Source organism: Bombina bombina, chromosome 2 (genome assembly GCF_027579735.1).
Source record: "Bombina bombina isolate aBomBom1 chromosome 2, aBomBom1.pri, whole genome shotgun sequence".
In the NCBI taxonomy this organism is placed as follows: domain Eukaryota; kingdom Metazoa; phylum Chordata; class Amphibia; order Anura; family Bombinatoridae; genus Bombina; species Bombina bombina.
The window spans coordinates 203,510,172-203,536,345 of NC_069500.1; the positions used below are offsets into that span (position 1 = coordinate 203,510,172).

A 26,174-nucleotide genomic window follows, 5' to 3' on the forward strand; every position below is an offset into this window, starting at 1 on the left:
ATCGCCGCATTACACAGCTTCTAAGCTTAGCTAGGGGTAGTACAGTGATTCAGACCAATCCCAGGACAGCTGTTTCGTGGTTATTGCCACTCATCAGCTGGGAGTAGGTCGAATCACTGCTTGATAAAGTTGTTTTCTGGGGGAAATACAAGAGCAATTTAAATTTGGCGTAAAGGGAAGTCTGCCTTAAAAAGCAGGCTAGAAGTAAAAAAGTGAGTCATTGTGAACTTCATTTGCATATCTCACCCAGAATCCTTTGCTGCATTGGAAACAGTGTAATCAGAGAGTTTCTGGGGTAAAAGCAAGTCTTCTGACTTGTCTAGATTTGTAAATGGTTTACACAATGAGTTATTTTCTCTACATTTTGGATTTAGTGAAGGATTTTAAACTCACTTTTCGCCTCCCCATATTTAAATTGCTGTTGTATTTCCCCCTAAAAACAACTTTATCAAGCAGTGATTCAACCTACTCCCAGCTGATGAGTGGCAATAACCACGAAACAGCTGTCCTGGGATTGGTCTGAATCACTGTACTACCCCTAACTAAGTTTAGAAGCTGTGTAATGCGGCGATGCTATGGCGTAAAGGGAAGTCTGCCTTAAAAAGCAGGCTAGAAGTAAAAAAAGTGAGTCATTGTGAACCTCATTTGCATATCTCACACAGAATCCTTTGCTGCATTGGAAACAGTGTAATCAGAGAGTTTCTGGGGTAAAAGCAAGTCTTCTGACTTGTTTAGATTTGTAAATGGTTTACACAATGAGTTATTTTCTCTACATTTTGGATTTAGTGGAGGATTTTAAACTCACTTTTTGCCTCCCCATATTTTAATATATATATATATAATATATAATTTCAGTAGTAAATAAGCACTCTCTGGACTTTGGCCGTCTGTGTAAACAAAAGTATTTATTTGTGACATTTCGGGACACCAAACATTCCCTTCCTCTGACAAACAACAATTCAAAAATGGCAAACATTTAAAGGTGAATAGTACCCTCCCCTGATCTTTGATCCAATCGGTGCAATTATTGTGTGAAGACAGGAGAAACAAACCCCCTGATAGGATCATCCTAAAGATAGAAACAACCTGATAGGCTGAAGCCAAAGTGTTTACTGTGTAACGTGAATGTAAAAAAGAAAAATGTGAGTAAAAGATTATCCCCTTGGACCGCAAGAGACTACTGACAATAAAACATAAATAATAAGCATATGCCGATGAAAACAATGTTCCGACACAAATGCAAATAGTGTTACAACTGGCAACATGTTTCCACCAATCAGGTAGCCATAAACAACACACTCCCTTCGGCCAGCCAATAATTTTAGAGCAACTGTGAGTCTGTCATAAACACTACCTACCCGTGTGCGCACCGTGTCATCTGTCATCAAGAGACATGAGACACCACCTAGCTGTGTGAACCTCATAACCAAACAGACCGTGAATAAAAGCCATATCACAATATGCAAAAACCAATGTGACAAGTATCCTGTGTTGCAAAGCCTATGCTTCACAAAAGAGGAACAGTGCACAATCGCACTCATAACCGATCACGAACCTGAAACTGACGGTAGTAATATCATCTCCCTTACTTAAGGGGCTGCAGAAATAACCACCTTAATAAACTTCTCAATAGTTCTGAACCTAGCCGATCCGAGCAGCATACCCTAAATCAATAAACAATAAACATACCCATGTCAATACTAGCTCCAATCAACAAAGGCTATTGTCTAACACTCCTCCGTACTGTTAAGCAGCACCAATGAAAAGAGGAGAATCAGGTTCATACTGACCGCCCCTAATAGTGACGGCCCTCCTCTGTTATCATATACGCCGCAATCAACAAAGGCCATCGACTCTAATGGTGCAAAGTATAGATCTAAAAATAAACACTCAATTATACTCTGCTTGAAATATCACTAAGCCGATACAGATCAAATAGGCTATGCGGGTAGGGCCGCACACTACGACACATAAGTGTGAATTGACAGCTCTTGCTGCTGCTAGATGTCCAATTCAGCGATTGTCTGTGTTAACATGTAAAGCCACATTCAGGGCCGCCATCAGGGGGTGACAGGGGTGACTCCTGTCAGGGGCCCCATGAGCCAGGGGGGCCCCATGAGGCAAGAACTAAAAAAAAATTTTTTTTTTTTATTTTTTTTAAATTTTGGCAGCCACCAGTGGGTACTACAGCAGAGTGCTAATTGAGCATGGGAAATGTTATTACAAGGAGTAAAGTATTAGCATTTGAGAGGATTTCTTAGTGTGCACTAATCCACTATGCTCAGTGTGAGACAGACTTGGCACTTTGTTTGTAGAGTGTGTGCCTGAGTCAGACGGCTGATCACTTTCATTTGAAGAGGAGGTAGGACTTGCTTAGCAAATAAAGAAATTACGAAATGAGGGGGATAGAAATAACCCCCTAAGATCCTCTAAGAGGCGCTACAGAAGACAAATAGTGATGGTAATATGACATATTAAAAAAAACAATGTGATAAGTGGTGGTACTTAGCAAATGTTTTTTATTTCTTTGTGCAATTTTGGATTGTAACTTCAGTGTGGTAGTAGTTGTATGGTGGGGCTAGGGGTCCATAAAACACATTTTTTTTAGCAGCAGTGTATTTATGATTATTTGACAATGCTGTAGAAATATTTAAAACCATGCAGAAATGTTTCCTCCTCAATACACAAATGGTAGATGCCCTTTTGGCAGATATGCATTTTATATATATATATATATAAAATATATATATATATATATATATATTACATTCCAGTTTACTGCCTCTTTATGCAAGGACTTTCCAGATGCAAGGAGGCATTTTATCTAAAATTTTTACATCTGCATAAAATGTTATACTCTCAGACTAAGATTGCTCAGTGTTTGAAATGAGACAGGTTAACTTAAAACTGTTCAGTTTACACTACAGCTGACTTAGTTTTTAAATACATACCAACAAGCCTAAATCCTGCATTTAACAAGATCTAATGGTATGAGTACCACAGCTTATGGTCCCACCAAGACCATATAGAGTACAGCATTTTCAAAATCCATAAGTACAGCTAACAGATGGGGAAATTTGTATACTATATTTGAAGTGGTGCTCTTGGTTGGGGAAAATGGGAAAAAAACAAACAAACATATGTCAACCTTTTAAAGGTACTTTTCTTCATCTAGCCATCTACCCAGCTCATTAATGTACAATTTTGAATTCACAGAATTATTTTTGTTTGCACATTTACAAATATGATTCTTTAAAAAGTGATCTCTTAATTTCTGCATTTTTTTTTTTATCATGCATGTCACACACTGTTGATTTAGGGGATGCAAGGTGCATAAATGTTTCCTCCTGTGAGTGTTTCTGTGGGTGTATGTGTTTATGTCTTTGTGCTTTGGTTTGTGTCTCTATGTGTATGTATTTTTTATCTGTGGCTCTGTGAGGGTGGGTGTGTATGTCTTTGTGCATTTTCTGTGGATGTCTGTGAGGGTGTGTGCATATGTCTTTGAGCTTTTTCTATGGGTGTTTCTGTGAGGGTGTTTCTGTGTATGTATGTATGTCTGTGTTTTCTGTGTATGTCTCTGTGAGGGTGTGTGTATGTCTTTGTGTGTTTTCTGTGGATGTCTCAGTGAGGGTGTGTGTATGTATGTCTTTCTGTGTTTTTCATGTCGTTGTCTCTCTGTGTGTGCATGTCTTTGTGTGTTTTCTGTGGGTGTCTCTGTGTGTGTATGTGTGTATATGTCTTTGTGTGTTTTATGAGGCTATCTCTGTCGGTGTTTCCTTGGGTGTATGTGCAAGTTTGAGTTTGTGTGTGTGTGTCCATTGTCTGTTCCTTTTTAGGACATTTTCACCTTACTACTAATTATTCACATCTTTCTACAGACTTTGAGAGTAACAAGACCTTTCCGGAAGTAACCACCCCACCATTTAACCTTTAAATTATTGTTTAGACAGTTCAGGGTCCTTCCTTTTAGCCACTGCATACTGTTGTCATAATTTAGTTGTTATCTTCCTTTACTAAAAGATAATCAGAACTCCATATTTAGTTTCCTTTTTTTACAAAACTGTAGTTTACCTCATTACTTGTCAGGTCAATGTAAACAAGTGCTAAGTGTCTGTTTGGGTTTCTGAGTCTGAGTGTGTTTCTTTGCGTGTCTGCTAGAGTGTCTATATGTGAATCCTTATGTGTGAGTGTGTTTGTGTGTTTCAGTGTATGAGTGTGTCTGTTACTACCTTTACAACATTTTCAAGTTTAAATAGACAATTAAGAATAAAGTGCATATACGTTTTAGTCACTTGGTCAAAAATTGCACATGTCAAAGGAGGGGGGGGCCCTGATCAATGGTTGAGTTAGGGGCCCCAAAATTTCTAGTGGCGGCCCTGGCCACATTTGCCAAGTGTGAATACTCGCTGGGAATAATTGTCCATACAAGCTCCGCTATATAAAGGCATGTAGCGGCATGATGTACATATGATAAACCCGTGAATAAAGGCATGATGTACATGTGGTAAACCCGTGAATAAATAGGGTAAAGCACCCACCCCAAGTTAAACTCATTAGATAACCAAAAAAATATGAAATCAACATATCTAATCTTGTCAAGCAATATATGAAAAACATAATTTATGCTTACCTGATAAATTTATTTCTCTTGTGGTGTATCCAGTCCACGGATCATCCATTACTTGTGGGATATTCTCATTCCCAACAGGAAGTTGCAAGAGGACACCCACAGCAGAGCTGTCTATATAGCTCCTCCCCTCACTGCCATATCCAGTCATTCGACCGAAAACAAGCAGAGAAAGGAGAAACCATAGGGTGCAGTGGTGACTGTAGTTTAAAATTAAAAAATACCTGCCTTAAAATGACAGGTAAGCATAAATTATGTTTTCTCTTGTAAGGTGTATCCAGTCCACGGATCATCCATTACTTGTGGGATACCAATACCAAAGCTAAAGTACACGGATGAAGGGAGGGACAAGGCAGGTACTTAAACGGAAGGTACCACTGCCTGTAAAAACTTTCTCCCAAAAATAGCCTCCGAAGAAGCAAAAGTATCAAATTTGTAGAATTTTGAAAAAGTATGAAGCGAAGACCAAGTCGCCGCCTTGCAAATCTGTTCAACAGAAGCCTCATTTTTAAAGGCCCATGTGGAAGCCACAGCTCCAGTAGAATGAGCTGTAATCCTTTCTGGAGGCTGCTGGCCAGCAGTCTCATAGGCTAAGCGGATTATGCTTCTTAGCCAAAAAGAAAGAGAGGTAGCAGAAGCCTTTTGAACTCTCCTCTGTCCAGAGTAGACAACAAACAAAGCAGATGTTTGACGAAAATCTTTAGTAGCTTGTAAGTAAAACTTTAAAGCACGAACCACGTCCAGATTGTGTAATAGACGCTCCTTCTTTGAAGAAGGATTAGGACACAAAGACGGAACAACAATCTCTTGATTGATATTCTTATTAGATACCACCTTAGGTAAAAACCCAGGTTTGGTACGCAGAACTACCTTATCTGCATGGAAGATCAGATAATGAGAATCATATTGTAAGGCAGATAACTCGGAAACTCTACGAGCCGAGGAAATAGCTACCAAAAAAAGAACTTTCCAAGATAAAAGTTTGATATCTATGGAATGAAGAGGTTCAAACGGAACCCCCTGAAGAACTTTAAGAACCAAATTTAAGCTCCAAGGTGGAGCAACAGGTTTAAACACAGGCTTGATTCTAACTAAAGCCTGACAAAATGCCTGAACGTCTGGGACATCCGCCAGACGCTTGTGCAAAAGAATAGATAGCGCAGAAATCTGTCCCTTTAAGGAACTAGCTGACAATCCTTTCTCCAATCCTTCTTGGAGAAAAGATAATATTCTGGGAATCCTGACCTTACTCCATGAGTAGCCCTTAGATTCACACCAATAAAGATATTTACGCCATATTTTATGATAGATTTTATTGGTGACAGGCTTCCGTGCCTGAATTAAGGTATCAATGACTGACTCGGAGAAATCACGCTTTGATAAAATCAAGCGTTCAATCTCCAGGCAGTCAGCCTCAGAGAAATTAGATTTGGATGGTTGAAAGGACCTTGAAGTAGAAGGTCCTGTCTCAGCGGCAGAGTCCATGGTGGAAAGGATGACATGTCCACCAGATCTGCATACCAAGTCCTGCGTGGCCACGCAGGCGCTATCAAGATCACTGATGCTCTCTCCTGCTTGATTTTGGCAATCAGACGAGGGAGCAGAGGAAACGGTGGAAACACATAAGCCAGGTTGAAGGACCAAGGCGCTGCTAGAGCATCTATCAGCGTTGCCTTGGGGTACCTGGACCTGGATCCATAACAAGGAAGCTTGGCGTTCTGGCGAGACGCCATGAGATCCAGTTCTGGTTCGCCCCAACGAAGAACCAATTGTGCAAACACCTCCGGATGGAGTTCCCACTCCCCCGGATGAAAAGTCTGTCGACTTAGAAAATCCGCCTCCCAGTTCTCTACACCTGGGATATGGATAGCTGATAGGTGGCAAGAGTGAATCTCTGCCCAGCGAATTATCTTTGAGACTTCTAACATCCCTAGGGAACTCCTTGTTCCCCCTTGATGGTTGATGTAAGCCACAGTCGTGATGTTGTCCGACTGAAATCTTATGAGCCTCATTGTCGCTAGATGAGGCCAAGCCTGAAGAGCATTGAATATCGCTCTTAGTTCCAGAATGTTTATTGGAAAGAGTGACTCCTCCTGAGTCCACGATCCGTGAGCCTTCAGGGAATTCCAGACTGCACCCCAACCTAGAAGGCTGGCATCTGTCGTTACAATTGTCCAATCTGGCCTGCGAAAGGTCATACCTTTGGACAGATGGACCCGAGATAGCCACCAGAGAAGAGAATCCCTGGTCTCTTGGTCCAGATTCAGTAAAGGGGACAAATCTGTGTAATCCCCATTCCACTGACTGAGCATGCATAGTTGCAGCGGTCTGAGATGTAGGCGTGCTAACGGCACTATGTCCATTGCCGCTACCATTAAGCCGATTACTTCCATGCACTGAGCCACCGAAGGGCGAGGAATGGAATAAAGAACACGGCAGGAATTTAGAAGTTTTGATAACCTGGACTCCGTCAGGTAAATTTTCATTTCTACAGAATCTATCAGAGTCCCTAGGAAGGAAACTCTTGTGAGGGGGGATAGAGAACTCTTCTTCTTGTTCACCTTCCACCCATGCGACCTCAGAAATGCCAACACTATGTCCGTATGAGACTTGGTAATTTGGAAGTTTGACGCCTGAATCAGGATGTCGTCTAAATAAGGGGCCACTGCTATGCCCCGTGGCCTTAGGACCGCCAGGAGCGACCCCAGAACCTTCGTAAAAATTCTTGGGGCTGTAGCTAACCCAAAGGGAAGAGCTACAAACTGGTAGTGCCTGTCTAGGAAGGCAAACCTGAGAAACCGATGATGATCTTTGTGTATCGGAATGTGCAGATAAGCATCCTTTAAATCCACTGTAGTCATGTATTGACCCTCCTGGATCATAGGTAGGATGGTACGAATAGTCTCCATCTTGAATGATGGAACTCTGAGGAATTTGTTTAAGATCTTTAGATCCAAAATTGGTCTGAAGGTTCCCTCTTTTTTGGGAACCACAAACAGATTTGAGTAAAATCCCTGTCCCTGTTCCTCCTTTGGGACTGGATGGATCACTCCCATAACTAGGAGGTCTTGTACACAGTGTAAGAATGCCTCTCTCTTTATCTGGTTTGCAGATAATTGTGAAAGGTGAAATCTCCCTTTTGGGGGGGGGAGCCTTGAAGTCCAGAAGATATCCCTGGGATATAATTTCCAACGCCCAGGGATCCTGGACATCTCTTGCCCACGCCTGGGCGAAGAGCGAAAGTCTGCCCCCTACTAGATCCGTTACCGGATAGGGGGCCGTTCCTTCATGCTGTCTTAGGGGCAGCAGCAGGCTTTTTGGCCTGCTTACCCTTGTTCCAGGTCTGGTTAGGTCTCCAGACCGTCTTGGGCTGAGCAAAAGTTCCCTCTTGTTTTGCATTAGAGGAAGTTGATGCCGCACTTGCCTTGAAGTTTCGAAAGGCACGAAAATTAGACTGTTTGGCCCTTGGTTTGTACCTATCCTGAGGAAGGGCATGACCTTTTCCTCCAGTGATATCAGCAATAATCTCCTTCAAACCAGGCCTGAATAGGGTCTGCCCCTTGAAGGGAATGTTAAGCAGCTTCGATTCTGAAGTAACGTCAGCTGACCATGATTTAAGCCATAGCGCTCTGCGCGCCTGGATAGCAAAACCAGAATTCTTAGCCGTTAGTTTAGTCAAATGAACAATGGCATCAGAAACAAAAGAATTGGCTAGCTTAAGTGCTCTAAGCTTGTCAAGTATTTCATCCAATGGAGTCGCTACCTGTAAAGCCTCTTCCAGAGACTCAAACCAGAACGCTGCAGCAGCAGCAGCAGTGACAGGCGCAATGCATGCAAGGGGCTGTAGGATAAAACCTTGTTGAATAAACATTTTCTTAAGGTAACCCTCTAACTTTTTATCCATTGGATCTAAGAAAGCACAACTGTCCTCGACAGGGATAGTAGTACGCTTTGCTAGAGTAGAAACTGCTCCCTCCACCTTAGGAACTGTCTGCCATAAGTCCCATGTGGTGGCGTCTATTGGAAACATTTTTCTAAAAACAGGAGGGGGAGAGAACGGCACACCTGGTCTATCCCATTCCTTAGTAATAATTTCTGTAAACCTTTTAGGTATTGGAAAAACATCAGTGCACACCGGCACTGCATAGTATTTATCCAGTCTACACAATTTCTCTGGCACTGCAATTGTATCACAGTCATTCAGAGCAGCTAAAACCTCCCTGAGTAACACGCGGAGGTGTTCAAGCTTAAATTTAAATGTAGAAATATCAGAATCAGGTTGCATCATCTTCCCTGAGTCAGAAATATCACCCACAGAAAGAAGCTCTCCTTCTTCAGCTTCTGCATATAGTGGGGCAGTATCAGACATAGTTCTTAAAGCGTCAGTATGCTCTGTATTTCGTCTAACACCAGAGCTATCTCGTCTAAATACAGGTAGTCTGGCTAATACCACTGACAGTGTATTATCCATGACTGCCGCCATATCTTGTAAAGTAAACGCTATGGGCGCCCTGGATGTACTTGGCGCCATTTGAGCGGGAGTCAAAGGATCTGACACGTGGGGAGAGTTAGTCGGCATAACTACCCCCTCGTCAGATTCCTCTGGTGATAAATTTTTTAAAGACAGAATATGATCTTTATTGCTTAAAGTGAAATCAGTACATTTGGTACACATTCTAAGAGGGGGTTCCACCATGGCTTTTAAACATAATGAACAAGGAGTTTCCTCTATGTCAGACATGTTTATACAGACTAGCAATGAGACTAGCAAGCTTGGAAAACACTTTAAATCAAGTTAACAAGCAAATATAAAAAACGGTACTGTGCCTTTAAGAGAAACACATTTTGTCAGAATTTGAAAAACAGTGAAAAAAGGCAGTAAATCAAACGAAATTTCTACAGTGTGTATAATAAGCTAACAGAGCATTGCACCAACTTGCAAATGGATGATTAACCCCTTAGTTCAAAAACCGGATAAAAAAAAACCGATATAGACGTTTTTTAACAGACACACCAAACTGCCACAGCCTTGCTGTGGGCCTACCTTCCCCAACAAACGATTTTGGAAGCCTAAGAGCCCTTTAGAGATGTCCTGTAGCATTCAGGGGACTCCTGGATGTCTCAGTCTGTAATAGTTAATGCGCAAAAAAGCGCTAAACTAGGCCCCTCCCACTCATAGTAACACAGTGGAAAGCCTCAGGAAACTGTTTCTAGGCACATTTAAGCCAGCCATGTGGAAAAAACTAGGCCCCAATAAAGTTTTATCATCAAAGTATATATAAAAACGTTTAAACATGCCAGCAAACGTTTTATATTGTAAATATAAAAGAGTATTACCTCAGAAAGTAAGCATGATACCAGTCGCTATTAAATCACTGTATTCAGGCTTACCTTACATAAATTTGGTATCAGCAGCATTTTCTAGCCTTCACATCTTCTAGAAAAATATTAACTGCACATACCTCATAGCAGGATAACCTGCACGCCATTCCCCCGCTGAAGTTATCTCTCTCTTCAGACATGTGTGAGAACAGCAATGGATCTTAGTTACAACCTGCTAAGATCATAGAAATCCCAGGCAGATTCTTCTTTTTTCCTGCCTGGAACAAAATAGCACAACTCCGGTACTATTTAAAAATAATAAACTCTTGATTGAAGCAAAATAACAGCTACATTTCGCCACTTATCTCTTACTACCTCCATGCTTGTTGAGAGTTGCAAGAGAATGACTGGATATGGCAGTGAGGGGAGGAGCTATATAGACAGCTCTGCTGTGGGTGTCCTCTTGCAACTTCCTGTTGGGAATGAGAATATCCCACAAGTAATGGATGATCCGTGGACTGGATACACCTTACAAGAGAAATAGTAGAATTCTTATCCGAATCACAAACAGCCAAAACAAAGACAAAAAAATTAAGACATAAAAATAATAAATGGGACATCAAGAACCCAAACACATCCACCTACCGTCGAAGATAGATCTACAAAACACTCCATATAACCTAATCAAAGATTACCAAAATAAATATAACAGTATAAATGAGCAGCTAAACAGTATTTGTGGCCGAAAAATAAATATAAATGTAAACCATGCTATATCAGTCATCTGCGGGCCAAGGGAAAGAAAGTTAAAAACATAGATAAAAACACCAAGATGAGTCAATCTGATAATCTGGTGTATAGAGGAACATTTAAATAAGTGTATACAGAAATATTTCATACCCCCAAATCAGGGAACTTAGATATAATGTTGCATGATTATTGCCTCAATAGACATATTTTCATGTAGAGATTGATGCTATACCTCCCCGAATGGACCATGAGCTCTCATCAGGTCTGTGGACTCTCATCAGATCTGTGGACTCTCTGTCGTAAAAATCCATGGACTCTCTATTATAGAAAACACTGCCACCCTGTGTGGACATTAAGACCTCTGGGTAGTAAGGTTCCCAATTCGAAGATCCATCTGGCTTCCTTTCGTAAAAGGATAGTGGCTCTGTCTCCTCCCCTTCTCAATTTTGGAACATGATCGATTATTCTGAATCTCATATCTGTAACTGAGTGTCCAGATTCAAGGAAGTGGCGGGCCACTGGTTGGTCTGTTTTCCCATTCTTGATGGCCGATCTAATACTATACCGGTGATTAGCCATCCTAGTCCTGGCATCGTCCGTGGTCTTTCCGGTATAATATTTGCCACATGGGCAGTTCAAGAGATACACTATATGTGTAGTTGTACAGGTCACTGCATGTTTGATCTTGTATTTCTTCCTGAGTTCAGGGTGTTGGAAATGGGTGCCAGTGATCATTACATTACATGTAACGCACCCAAGGCAGCGATAACAACCAGCTTTTCTCCCAAGCCAGGTAGTTGGTACATTGTCCGCTAGATCGGTCTTCATCAGAAGGTGATCTGACCATCATCCAACCAGATCACTCAAAATCATTACAACTTCTTGAAAAGAGATTTTCCGGTGGTACCGATACAATACACACTACCCAAGGTACACAAAGACACACAAAACCCGCCTGGGAGGCCGATTGTATCCGCCAGAGGTTCTCTGCTCCAGCCATTAGCAGAATTTGTGGATTTCTTCTTGCAATCATGGGTGAAGCAACAGAAATCTTACATACGTGATTCCACAGATTTCATAACTCAGATTTTGCAACTCACAGATATCAAATCATCGGACATTCTAGCCACACTTGATGTTTCAAGCTTGTACACGGTCATTCCACATACATCGGGTATAGCAGCAGTGGCCAAGTGTCTTAGACAGATACCATACATTGGTCCCTCTGAGGAGGTATTAATAGAGTTGCTTGACATGTGTCTCTCAGAAAACTATTTCCGATTTGACAAAACCTACTATTTGCAAATCTCCGGCACGGCGATGGGGTCAAATGTGGCCCCTTCGCTAGCCAATCTCTTCATGGCCGATTATAAAGTAAACTCTATCAGAGTATTTGAGAAACCAGAAATCAAATACTACTGTCGATATATCGACAATTTGTTCCTAATATGGCAAGATGGGCCTGTGACACTGGAAACTTGGATTAAGAGCCTAAATGAAATGAATAGTACAATCAGATTCAGTGCCACCACGAGCCTAGATATGGTTGACTATCTTGATGTGAGAGTTTTTAAGAAAGATACTCTACTGGGAACCACTCTCTATAGAAAGATGACTGACAGGAATTCCATTCTGCACGCTCGTAGCTGTCATCAACCGAATCTGGTAAAAAATATCCCAAAGGCACAATATCAATGTGTTATGAGAAACAACACAGATGAAGAGAAGTGCTCCATCCAAATGGAAGAGATGACACAGCGATTCATTGAGAGAGGCTACAATCGGAAAACGCTAACAGAAATGCGCACACTGGCGAGCACCCAAGGAAGAACAGAGACCTCAGAAGATCCAAAGTCACAACAAATGACTTTTGTGACCTCCTATACACCAGACAAGAATTTGATTATTAAAACATTGAAGGATGAATGGAAGTTACTTGAGGCTGATCACACTCCACCATTTAAAGCATGGAAAACGCCACGAGTTGGATATAGAAGGGGTCGGAATCTTAGAGACCTTCTGATGAAGACCGATCTAGCGGACAATGTACCAACTATCTGGCTTGGGAGAAAAGCTGGTTGTTATCGCTGCCTTGGGTGCGTTACATGTAATGCAATGATCACTGGCACCCATTTCCAACACCCTGAACGCAGGAAGAAATACAAGATCAAACATGCAGTGACCTGTACAACTACACATATAGTGTATCTCTTGAACTGCCCATGTGGCAAATATTATACCGGAAAGACCACGGACGATGCCAGGACTAGGATGGCTAATCACCGGTATAGTATTAGATCGGCCATCAAGAATGGGAAAACAGACCAACCAGTGGCCCGCCACTTCCTTGAATCTGGACACTCAGTTACAGATATGAGATTCAGAATAATCGATCATGTTCCAAAATTGAGAAGGGGAGGAGACAGAGCCACTATCCTTTTACGAAAGGAAGCCAGATGGATCTTCGAATTGGGAACCTTACTACCCAGAGGTCTTAATGTCCACACAGGGTGGCAGTGTTTTCTATAATAGAGAGTCCATGGATTTTTACGACAGAGAGTCCACAGATCTGATGAGAGTCCACAGACCTGATGAGAGCTCATGGTCCATTCGGGGAGGTATAGCATCAATCTCTACATGAAAATATGTCTATTGAGGCAATAATCATGCAACATTATATCTAAGTTCCCTGATTTGGGGGTATGAAATATTTCTGTATACACTTATTTAAATGTTCCTCTATACACCAGATTATCAGATTGACTCATCTTGGTGTTTTTATCTATGTTTTTAACTTTCTTTCCCTTGGCCCGCAGATGACTGATACAGCATGGGTTACATTTATACTTATTTTTCGGCCACAAATACGGTTTAGCTGCTCATTTATACTGTTATATTTATTTTGGTAATCTTTGATTAGGTTATATGGAGTGTTTTGTAGATCTATCTTCGACGGTAGGTGGATGTGTTTGGGTTCTTGATGTCCCATTTATTATTTTTATGTCTTAATTTTTTTGTCTTTGTTTTGGCTGTTTGTGATTCGGATAAGAATTCTACTATTTTCATATATTGCTTGACAAGATTAGATATGTTGATTTCATATTTTTTTGGTTATCTAATGAGTTTAACTTGGGGTGGGTGCTTTACCCTATTTATTCACGGGTTTACCACATGTAAATCATGCCTTTATTCACGGGTTTATCATATGTACATCATGCCGCTACATGCCTTTATATAGCGGAGCTTGTATGGACAATTATTCCCAGCGAGTATTCACACTTAGCAAATGTGGCTTTACATGTTAACACAGACAATCACTGAATTGGACATCTAGCAGCAGCAAGAGCTGTCAATTCACACTTATGTGTCATAGTGTGCGGCCCTACCCGCATAGCCCATTTGATCTGTATCGGCTTAGTGATATTTCAAGCAGAGTATAATTGAGTGTTTATTTTTAGATCTATACTTTGCACCATTAGAGTCGATGGCCTTTGTTGATTGCGGCGTATATGATAACAGAGGAGGGCCGTCACTATTAGGGGCGGTCAGTATGAACCTGATTCTCCTCTTTTCATTGGTGCTGCTTGACAGTAAGGAGGAGTGTTAGACAATAGCCTTTGTTGATTGGAGCTAGTATTGACATGGGCTATGTTTATTGTTTATTGATTTAGGGTATGCTGCTCGGATCGGCTAGGTTCAGAACTATTGAGAAGTTTATTAAGGTGGTTATTTCTGCAGCCCCTTAAGTAAGGGAGATGATACTACCATGAGTTTCAGGTTCGTGATCGGTTATGAGTGCGATTGCGCACTGTTCCTCTTTTGTGAAGCAGAGGCTTTGCAACACAGGATACTTGTCACATTGGTTTTTGCATATTGTGATATGGCTTTTATTCACGGTCTGTTTGGTTATGAGGTTCACACAGCTAGGTGGTGTCTCATGTCTCTTGATGACAGATGACACGGTGCGCACACGGGTAGGTAGTGTTTATGACAGACTCACAGTTGCTCTAAAATTATTGGCTGGCCGAAGGGAGTGTGTTGTTTATGGCTACCTGATTGGTGGAAACATGTTGCCAGTTGTAACACTATTTGCATTTGTGTCGAAACATTGTTTTCATCGGCATATGCTTATTATTTATGTTTTATTGTCAGTAGTCTCTTGCGGTCCAAGGGGATAATCTTTTACTCTCATTTTTCTTTTTTACATTCATGTTACACAGTAAACACTTTGGCTTCAGCCTATCAGGTTGTTTCTATCTTTAGGATGATCCTATCAGGGGGTTTGTTTCTCCTGTCTTCACACAATAATTGCACCGATTTGATCAAAGATCAGGGGAGGGTACTATTCACCTTTAAATGTTTGCCATTTTTGAATTGTTGTTTGTCAGAGGAAGGGACTGTTTGGTGTCCCGAAACGTCACAAATAAATACTTTTGTTTACACAGACGGCCAAAGTCCAGAGAGTGCTTATTTACTACTGAAATTATGAAATTTTTATAGCACCCTGGCAGCTGAAGACAGATGGTGAGAGTGCATGCACCTACGAACTATATATATATATATATATATATATATATATACACACATATACATATACACACATACATACATACACACACATATACACATACAGTGTATATATATATATATATACACACACACACATACACACACACTGTATGTGTATATATACAATATATATATATATATATATATATATAAACAAATATTAAACCACATTTTTATTGATGCGATTTTACAAATAAAAGTTGCTTAATGAAAGAGTTGAATAACCATGTAATACATGATGCTAAGTTCCAAACGCTAAACTATTTCCATTTAAAATTTCCTAGGGAACAAATATTTTTCTGCAGACATTTCAATAGGCCTATGGTGCAAATATTTGTCTGCTTACACACACAAAACATACACATATATTGCTTGTTTATATAGCTATGAGGCCTAGAAAGGTACGCAAGTTAAAATTTTCTCTTTTGTCATAATTAAAAAAGAAAGGTACAGTATTTGTTCTCCATGACAAATCTATTTAAATCATCACCAGTTCTCTATCTTTTTGCTTATGAAAATATAAGCAAATTTAAAAAAAAATTTTTTGAAAACTTCAACTTGACCTGGCCAGAACAGCCAATTTCAGTTACTCAAATTTCTATGTTAAAGGGACATTATACTGTTAAAATGAGATGCTCTAATCTGTTATGGGTTAATCACAAAGTTAAAGTCCTCCTTGAGACTTGTAGAACACTGCTGGTCCCGAGTGGAAACTGCCACTGATCCATTCAGCAACTTTAGTTGCACAGCTAGGTTGTGCGACTATTGATAAGATTAGTGCCAGTTTACGCCAGGACTTTAACTATGTGATTAAACCCTTTGTGAGGGTTCAACACATAGCATTATAGAGTCACGAGTGTTAAAATGACAAGCTCTAATCTGTTAGAGCTTTTAACTATAACACTGTAATTGCACTTTAAGCAAACATATAAATATACACATATACATTCATACATATCTACACAAAGGGAAATAAATGTGCCATATTGCCAAGAGCGGGCACACTCTATATGTTGCAAATAAGGATAGGTAGAAAAGTAGTGTGGAATTAAAATGCAAAGGAAAGTGAGATTTATAACAACAAAAAAGGGAGGTTACATTATGAACATTAGGTAGCAATATCCTTGTTCTACAGCAATACTGAATAGTTTGAGGGTAGAATATGCTACATTTATTTATCCAATTATAGTCAGGGAAACACCCAGACAGGGATAGGCAAGGTGTCCGTACACGGACACTGGTGTCCGTGACTGGCCCTTGCAGTGTCCGCCACCCATTTTGCTGCGGGGAGGAGCAGGACAGATGACTGCTGGTCCTGACTTCTCCTTGACACACACAGCGCCACGTTTTGCAGGGTTGTGGCCACTCCCACGTAATGCCGCTTAGTACCTGGAAAATGACTCTGAGTGAGACTGAGAGAGAAGGAAGATTCAAGAAGCAAGCTGTCACTGTATCCCTGGAGCTTTATATGCAAAGGTAAAGCACTTTAACCAGCACCCGAGGCTTATTATAAGTAGTATCTAATTAGAAAGAAAAGATATACTAAGGTTTTGATTCACAACCTTAGTATATCTTTTCTTTCTGATAAAATAGTAGGAAAGGGAGAATATGTAGTGTGAATAAAGTTAGTGGCTTGTCAAGAGACTGCTAGCGATATTGGGTGATAAGTTATGGAATAAATAAAGCATGAGTGAAATACTGGATGTGTATCTGCATCTGTATAATAACACCCAGCACTATACAAAGACACAGTAGTGACACTGGCACATGGGTATAGCCAGAGGAAGGCTGGTTATAGGATCAGTGGTATCTGCATCAGTATAACATTCAGCACTATATAATGATGTTTTTAATTTGAATTGCACCTTGGTGTCCTTCACTAAGGTCTTTAATTTAGAAAATGTCCTCCACAGCCTTGGTTCGTGCTTATCCCTGCCCAAAGATCAAGGAAAAATAAAAAAGAAAGAAATCAAGCAGGAAAGTCACAGTCCAGCAATCTTCAGTATCTGGCTTTATAAAAAGGTGCGTTACATTACGTTACTTCAAGGAAGCAAGTAAGAAACATACTCATTTATTAAGCAAATAAGTGTCTGTTGTCTTCCAGGTATTACATTTAATTCATTCATGTGTAAACAATTTGATTTAACTCAGGCACAAATAATTAGACATTATAAAACAGGGTTGTCTATATACTTACGACAGACTTTGCATTCCACTGGGAGTTCAGAGTACTTTGCTTTACACTGAGGGCAGAAATATCCTCCTAAGGTCAGGACTGGTTCTGTATTACTGTCTAGGTGCCTGAGAAATAACAAAAACATTGTGTTATTAACAGTCTCTGCTATCTGACATGTTCTTCGTGGCTAATAACAAACAGGATTGCGGGTCATACACAAATAGTTATATTACTTTTAGTTCCTAATCAGTTTATAGTTCCCCCAGTACACAGTTTAATAGCTGACACAATGCCTAAATAATCAACAAGATTGCTAGTACGCTGAGGTTAACCATGGCAGTCTGTCTGTGTGTCATGCTGGCAAAGGTTACTATCCACAAATGGGTAAAACTATCATCAAAAAGACAATCGTACCCAGATTACCTTTATTCTTCTTGTTTCAGTTTAGACTGTATGTGGACTCAGACATTATAATTGATTGATTTACTATTGTCTCTATCCATTTGCATTATGATTATTAAGAGGATTTATATTGCCCATCAATAATAAGCAGAAATTGGTGCAAGGTTGAATACAAACACAGCAGGTTATAAAAGCTCATGTATATGATACATTAAATATTACAAATTTCAAACTAAAAACTCATCATACTATATTAAATACACTAGCCCGGATGAAGCCTAACTACTGGTGAAACGTACGTCGGCATTAGCTCAGTCTGATTCTGAGCATTACAAAAGAAGACGCACATTGCGGCTAAAGCAGGAGCCTTTTACCTAACGTTTTCCGGGCAAGCAGGAAGTGAACGGGTGTAGAAGGAGAGGCTGTTAGGACTGTGACATCAGTCTGCGCCACGGCTTGCGTGCACTGGGATTACCCGGTCTTCGGCTGTGGGCGTTTGTTGTAGCCCCTTCCAGGATCACCACCGCTTTTGTGCAACAGCACTATTTTATGGATTACAAACACGCTGGCTTTCCTGGCATAAACTGCAAGTAGCTCTAAGAATTTCATGGACAGCAGTCACTTACGGATAAAAGCTAACAGCTTACGATAAGTATTCACTATCACTGCTGTGTTATATGAACTTGCTGCAACCATACCGCTAATATTGATGTGCAGGTGTCCCCTTTTATTTTCCCCTTCCCTTTTCTTCTAGTTGAAGTGTGTTTTAGACAGGAATTAGTATTTATGAACCTGTTTTCCCACTTTTGGTATTGTGTCTACTGTGCACAGTAGGTAGTTTATAGATGTTGTAAACTATATCAATTAAGTAAATTGTATATTGGACAAAAAGTACTGTTGTGAGGTATCTTCTTTTTCTTTTTCTTATAGTAAAAACTCATCATACTATATTAAAGTCTGAACTTGAACATAATCACAATGAACATCTTTAGCATTTTTTTTACTTACGCCATACTAAATGATGGCTTTGCATCTTGATCTGTGAGGGACGCCATTGTATGCTGAGGAAACCCTGTAATAGAAAGCACCACCAAAATGACAAATAGAGAAAATAGATACTACAAACTACAGCCAGGATGATGTTTTTAACCCTTTTTTATACATTAAACATTTAGCAGATTCTACTCTGATACCGAGTGTTCGCATGGCACTTCAGCTCCGTGAAAACTTTTTTACAGATTTGATTGCCAGACTACTCGGCTCAGCTTAGAAGCATATCGGATGTACTCCTAATGTTGGCGATCATCGCTACCGAAATCCAGCTTATGACTGCCATCCTAGGAAGAAGATAAGCTACACAGCATAAATATGGGAGCGGCCATCTTCCCACACATGTGGAGACTTATCGACATACAAGTAAGCGCACAGGTTAACACATACAGTATTGATATCACTGCTCTAGATCAAGGGGACAATATGAAACATACCGTAGGGAGAGCTGGATATGAACTACTAGCCACCTATAACCCACACAATATACAGGCTTAAGTTATACAGATCGCGGCCGCCATATTAGAGCCATCAATTACAGATATGTTTCCTATGGAGTATACCGCTCTTCTAAGAGAAATAAGTGATCTACTCATAGCATATCAACAGACCTTTGCGGAGTCCCTTGAATCAGCGCTTCATTCCTTTACTCTAAATCCACCTACAGAGACCCTCCTGATCCACTCAGTCACTACCCGTTTTGAAGGTGATGGTGCCTTAGGGCCCAGGTACCAGTTGCCTAATCTACCTCCTGATAGTCCATTGCCTGGGAAAAGGACCCCAACTCTTTTGGTGTCCTGGAAGGCTCAGACTACGGTAAGCCATATGTCTAGCGGCTTGAATGCACAGGAGCTCTCTGTAGCGAAGAGTAAAGTGAGGGACATGAAAGGACTTTTGTACAGTTCTGGGGAGCAATCTCTCTGTACTCATCCAAGCCCGCAGAAGTCTTCATCCAGACGGCATCTTCTATCTTCATCCATCCGGCGCTGAGCGGGTCCATCTTCAAGACATCCGGCGCGGAGCATCCTCTTCAATCGAAGTCTTCTTGCAGAATGAAGGTTCCTTTAAATGACGTCATCCAAGATGGCTTCCATTGAATTTCGATTGGCTGATAGAATTCTATCAGCCAATTGGAATTAAAGGTGAAAAAATCCTATTGGCTGATACAAAAGTGTGCCGGTTTAGGGGCTAATATGTTTATTATAGTGGCGGCGATGTCCGGAGCGGCAGATTAGGGGTTAATAATTTTATTTTAGAGTTTGCGATGCGGGAGGGCCTCGGTTTAGGGGTTAATAGGTAGTTTATGGGTGTTAGTGTACTTTTTAGCACTTTAGTTATGAGTTTTATGCTACAGCTTTGTAGCGTAAAACCCATAACTACAGACTGAAAGTTTACGGTATGGATCTTGCCTCCCAGGCAGACTCGTAATATCGGCGCTATGGAAGTCTCATTGAAAAATTACTTTTTGAAAGCTGCGGTAATTACGTTGCGTTACGGCCAAAAAAGTGTGCGGTGCAGCTAAACCTGCAAGACTTGTAATACCAGCGATAGTGAAAAAGAGCCTTAACGCTGCTTTTTCACCCATAACGCAAAACTCGTAATCTAGCCGTATGTATTAGCACATGAGGAGGAAGGTCCTGCTTTGAAGAGCTTACAGTCTTTATGCTCAGTATAAGCTTGTGGAGAGACATAAGGTTTGGGGTAACTTTTCACGTGGATTGCAGTTGCAGCAGTGAGTCAAGGCAGTTCAAGATTATTGTGCTTAGGATGAAAAACAGAGAAGAGATGGCAAGTCTCTCTGAATAGGTGGGTTTTCAAAGAGCACCTGAAGCTAGAACATTTTGGACACAGTCTAATGGAGCGGGGTAGAGAGTTCCAGAGGACAGAAGCAGTGCAAGAGAGGGAAGTAGAAGTAATGCAGTGGAGAGATTTAGGATGATCAAAGAGGGCAGGTTGGGGAGTATTTGGAGATAAGGGAGGAAATATATTTGGGACTGTTGAGTGCTTTATAGCAGTTTCTCAACCACGGTCCTCAAGTACCCCTAAAAGGTTTTCATGATATCTGAAACAGAGCACAGGTGAAATAATCATTGTTACTAGTCTGCTCTCACCCATTAGCTGATTATTCCACCTGTGCTCTAGTTCAGATATTGTGAAAATCTGCCCTGTTAGTAGTACTTAAGGACCTTGGTTAAGAAACACTGCTTTATAGGTTAGGGCTATAATTTTAAAATTGTATTCTAAAGTGTATGGGGAGCCAATGTAGGGACTGGAAGAGCAGAGCAGGGCACCAGATGTAGATCAGCGACTTAAATGGATGAGTGTAGCGGATGCATTCATGATAGATTGGAGTAGGGAAGAGTAGCTGTTTGGGAAGGACATTTAGGAGTAAGTTGCAATAGTCAATATGTGACAGAATGAGGGAATGCATTTGTAGCTTTGTAGTTTTTTGAATAACAAAAGGGTGAATTCTGAAAATGTTGCATAGGTGTGAATAGCAGACCTATACTCAAGCATTTATCCTATTTATTGAAATACCACCACATCCACATTTACTTAGAGATAGAAAGCTTTATAAGCCCTTACACCATCAACAAAGGGCTCGGTGTCCTCCACATGAGGCAAGTAAAACAGAGCATTATTAAACTCTTTGTCATTTACATTAAAGTATTAATTTATGACTATTCTTAATTATAGTAATAATGAAAAGATCTTACCCATGCGGATCAGAGAGCACTCAGAGCTGTTGTTTGCTGGTGGAGGACTAACATGTTGCATCAGGAGTTCCTTGTAGTGACTTTCATCCAGTATTACATTGTAAGTTCCTATTGAATATGTAAGCCGTAAAAAATAAAATATGTTAGGATTTTTATAAATATTCATAATAAAAAATATTATTAAATATTAATTAGGGCTGCGCGATTAATCACATATGCGATTTAAAACCGCAAGAGTATGCAATTTTAAAAAAAAAATCTCTGTCATGAAAACGGAGGTGGAGAGGGAGGAGAGGGTCAATGACACATCCCTTTATATTTTCCTGGACAGTCACTCAGCTAAATGACTAACACATGAAGCAGTGTGCATTGTACTACCTTTACTGCACTTAGAAACACAAATCGTGATGCTGGACAGTCAGCACTTTTCAGGTTTCTCCATGCACACTGCTTTATATGTTACTCATACCACAGATAGACTGACTGCCGAAGAAAACATGGACAATGTGGCAAAAACTGGCCAGCTAATTTAATTTGAATTAGCTTTGTATGTGTTGAGTTCACTTGTTTGTATTATGTATTCTAACTATAAATGTTCATAGTGTTCTGTTATGTACTACAGAATAGCTGTGTGATGTAATATGACAGGCTGCAGGATGTCAGGATTGACCTTGTCAATGTCACATACCTCATGTTTGCCTGGACAGTCACTCATCTCAATGAATAACAAATGCAGCAGTGCATTGTACTACCTTTACTGCACTTATACACAAATCATACTGCTGTAAAGTCAGCACTTTTCAGGTTTCTCCATGCTTACACTGCTTCATATGTTAATCGTACCACAGCTAGACTGACTGCCCAAGAAAACATGACAATGTTGTGTCAGAAGACCTAAGAACTGGCTAGTGTCTACTATGTAACCACAGCACAGGCAGTTAATTTTATTTTAACTATTTTGTGGTTTGTATTTTAATGCTCCCAGGGTGTAATGGACATTAAGAAACATGTACATTAAGATTCTGTAGTGTTAAACAAACATTTTATTGAAAAATTAAGGTGTTAGTCATTCATAAGAAAATCACGATCTCAATTTTTTTGGTTCCAAAATTGCCATTTTCATTTTTGCCCATATCGTCTATCGCCTAATATTAATATTTAATCCTAGTTAATAATAACTAAGTTCTAACAGGTGTAATATTATGAACATATTTAAAGTGTTTTTTTATGAAAAAAAAAAAAAAAAAGTTATAGAAATATTTAAATTAATTCAACATCAATAAAATCATCTGCTATACTATGGATATGAGCACAATTTTGTATTGGGAAATTAACAAAAATGAATATATCAGTCAACACAGTCTAAAACCTTCTAGAACAATACAAAAATAAACCAACAATATTAATCAGTTACATAAACAACTAATTAGCAGAATTTAGTTAGAGAGTTTGAACTAAAATTTCAATCAGTTGGACTTTTGTTAAAGGGAACCTAAACACCATCATTTTTTCTGTGATTAACTTTTTATTAAAACCTTTTTGTATTATATTAAACATTGTTGCTTACTTTTTTTATTTTCCTAGCATCTGCTCAATTATTTTTCAGCTCCAATATTACCCCTAAATAGGCTTACCATACGTCCCGTTTTTACCGGGATTGTCCCTGTTTTGAGCCCCTGTCCCAGTGTCCCACCCGTTTTTCATTTTTGTCCCGGCCGCCGGTGTTCTATCAATCCTTCCAGCAAATTCATCAGACTAGCGTAGTCTGATGAATTAGCTGGAATGATAGAACACCGGCAAATCTGTGAATGTAGCTTTGCTGGGCATGCAGCATGCACTGCCTTTTACAGCTGTCTGCTGCCCGTCGGAATGTGCGACCGTGACGTCACCACATTCCTGCAACAGACGGGTCACAGAATCCGACTGATAACGTGTGCTCCACCTCTGCTTCACACTCAGTGTTTTAGGCGCCTTCAACTTAGGAGAACGCATCATGGGGCTGCACACTGTGGCTTCCTGTTGCTGAAGCAAATACCAACAACAAAAAATTTCTTGACTCTTGCAGATCTTCTTGCTGATAATGATAAGTACGTGTGAGTTACTTACTACAATACAATATTACTTGATCTTTTCCTTTTTTCATATGCAACCACATATCTTAGGCTGCTATCTCTATCTGCTATGTGGTGTTATTATTCATTTATATTATTAGATATCTCCATTAATAATTGTGCTTCTGGGGTCACTCATCAATCATCATTAATTATGGATGGTAAACTAATAATTGTGCTGCTGGTCATTAATTATGTCAATATAATTGTGCTGCTGGAGTCAACTCATCATCATTAAATTAATGATGATGATTGATGACCCCAACAGCACAATTATATTAACATAATTAGTGATGCCCAGCAGGACAATTATATTAACATAATTAATGATGATGACCCCCAGCAGCACAATTAAATTAACATAATTAATGATGATGACCCCAGCAGCACAATTAAATTAACATAATTAATGATGATGACCCTAGCAGCACACTTATATTACCTTCATTAATGTAATTAATTATGTTAATATAATTGTGCTGCTGGGGGTCATTATCATTAATTATGTTAATATAATTGTGCTGCTAGGGTTATCACATCATTAAGTATGTTAATATAATTGTGCTGCTAGGGTCATCATGTCATTAAGTATGTTAATATAATTTTGCTGCTGGGGTCATCATTAAATTAATTGATGTCACTAATTATGTTAATATAATTGTGCTGCTGGGGTCATCCTCATTAAATAAATTATTGTCACTAATTATGTCAATATAATTGTGCTGCTGGGGTCAACTCATCATTAAATTAATGATGATGATGATGGATGACCCCAGCAGCACAATTATATTAACATAATTAATGATGATGACCTCAGCAGCACAATTAAATTAACATAATTAATAACATTAATTAATTTAATGATGATGTTGACCCCCAGCAGCACAATTAAATTAACATAATTAATTATGATGACCCCAGCAGCACAATTATAATTAATGATGATGAGTAACCCCAGCAGCACAATTATATTACTATAATTAATGATGATGACGCCAGCAGCACAATTATATTACCATAATTAATGATGATGACCCCAGCAACACAATATATTACCATAATTAACGATCATGAGCACAGCAGCACAATTATATTACCATCCATAATTAATGTAATTGTGCTGCTGGGGTCATCATCATCATCATTATGTTAATTTAATTGTGCTGCTGGGGTCATCATCATTAATTATGTCAATATAATTGTGCTGCTGGGGTCAACTCATCATTAAATTAATGATGATGATGATGGATGACCCCAGCAGCACAATTATATTAACATAATTAATGATGATGACCCCAGCAGCACAATTATCTTAACATAATTAATGATGCTCACCCCAGCAGCACAATTATATTAACATAATTAATGATGATGACCCCAGCAGCACAATTAAATTAACATGATGATGATGACCCCAGCAGCACAATTACATTAATTATGGATGGTAATATAATTGTGCTGCTGTGCTCATGATCGTTAATTATGGTAATATATTGTGTTGCCGGGGTCATCATCATTAATTATGGTAATATAATTGTGCTGCTGGCGTCATCATCATTAATTATAGTAATATAATTGTGCTGCTGGGGTCATCATCATTATTATGGTAATATAATTGTGCTGCTGGGGTCATCATTATTAATTATGGTAATTGTGCTGCTGAGGTCATCATCATTAATTATGGTAATATAATTGTGCTGCTGGGGTCATCATCATTAATTATGGTAATATAATTGTGCTGCTGGGGTCATAATCATTAATTATGGATGGTAATATAATTGTGATGCTGGGGTCATCATCATTAATTATGGATGGTAATATAATTGTGCTGCTGGGGTCATCATCATTAATTATGGATGGTAATATAATTGTGCTGCTGGGGTCATCATCATTAATTATGGATGGTAATATAATTGTGCTGCTGGGGTCATCATCATTAATTATGGATGGTAATATAATTGTGATGCTGGGGTCATCATCATTAATTATGGATGGTAATATAATTGTGATGCTGGGGTCATCATCATTAATTATGGATGGTAATACAATTGTGCTGCAAAAAAATGTAGTAATATAATTGTGCATGGAAAATTAGTTCTGGTCGTCAAATGCCCCGCCCCTTAGCCACACCCCTGACCACACCCCCACTGGCACCGTGCCAAGTGGTCCCAGTTTCATCTCTAAAAATTATGGTAAGCCTACCCCTAAACCACCGCCTACTGAATGTGGTGCTAGCCGCCATGTTGTAACGCGCGTTGTCTATATAGACTGTATGCACACTCCCTGCTTCACTCCTTCACTTCCAAGCATGCGCATAAAAGGGAAACTCTTTGCAGCTTCTATGAAGCTCGTTCTCATTAACTTTGTGAACGAGCTTCATAGATTTAGTTGTTCAGTTGCACTGCAGCCGTTTTCACTGAATGACAGCTGTGTGAGACCGGCTTGTCAGT

At 39.7% G+C, this 26,174-nt stretch overlaps 1 protein-coding gene across 2 annotated transcripts in view; it reads right to left on the bottom strand.

Annotated features, from left to right (window-relative positions):
• Window positions 1–26,174, bottom strand: part of GTF2H2 (general transcription factor IIH subunit 2) — a 142,396-nt gene that overhangs the window by 41,526 nt on the left and 74,696 nt on the right. For both annotated transcript variants that reach the window (XM_053701446.1, XM_053701445.1), the window contains exons 11-13: window positions 21,614–21,721; window positions 18,855–18,918; window positions 17,466–17,569 (exon numbers count right to left, since the gene is read on the bottom strand). In XM_053701446.1, the coding sequence (XP_053557421.1) occupies window positions 17,466–17,569; window positions 18,855–18,918; window positions 21,614–21,721 (276 nt within the window). The remainder of the gene's footprint in view (window positions 1–17,465; window positions 17,570–18,854; window positions 18,919–21,613; window positions 21,722–26,174) is intronic.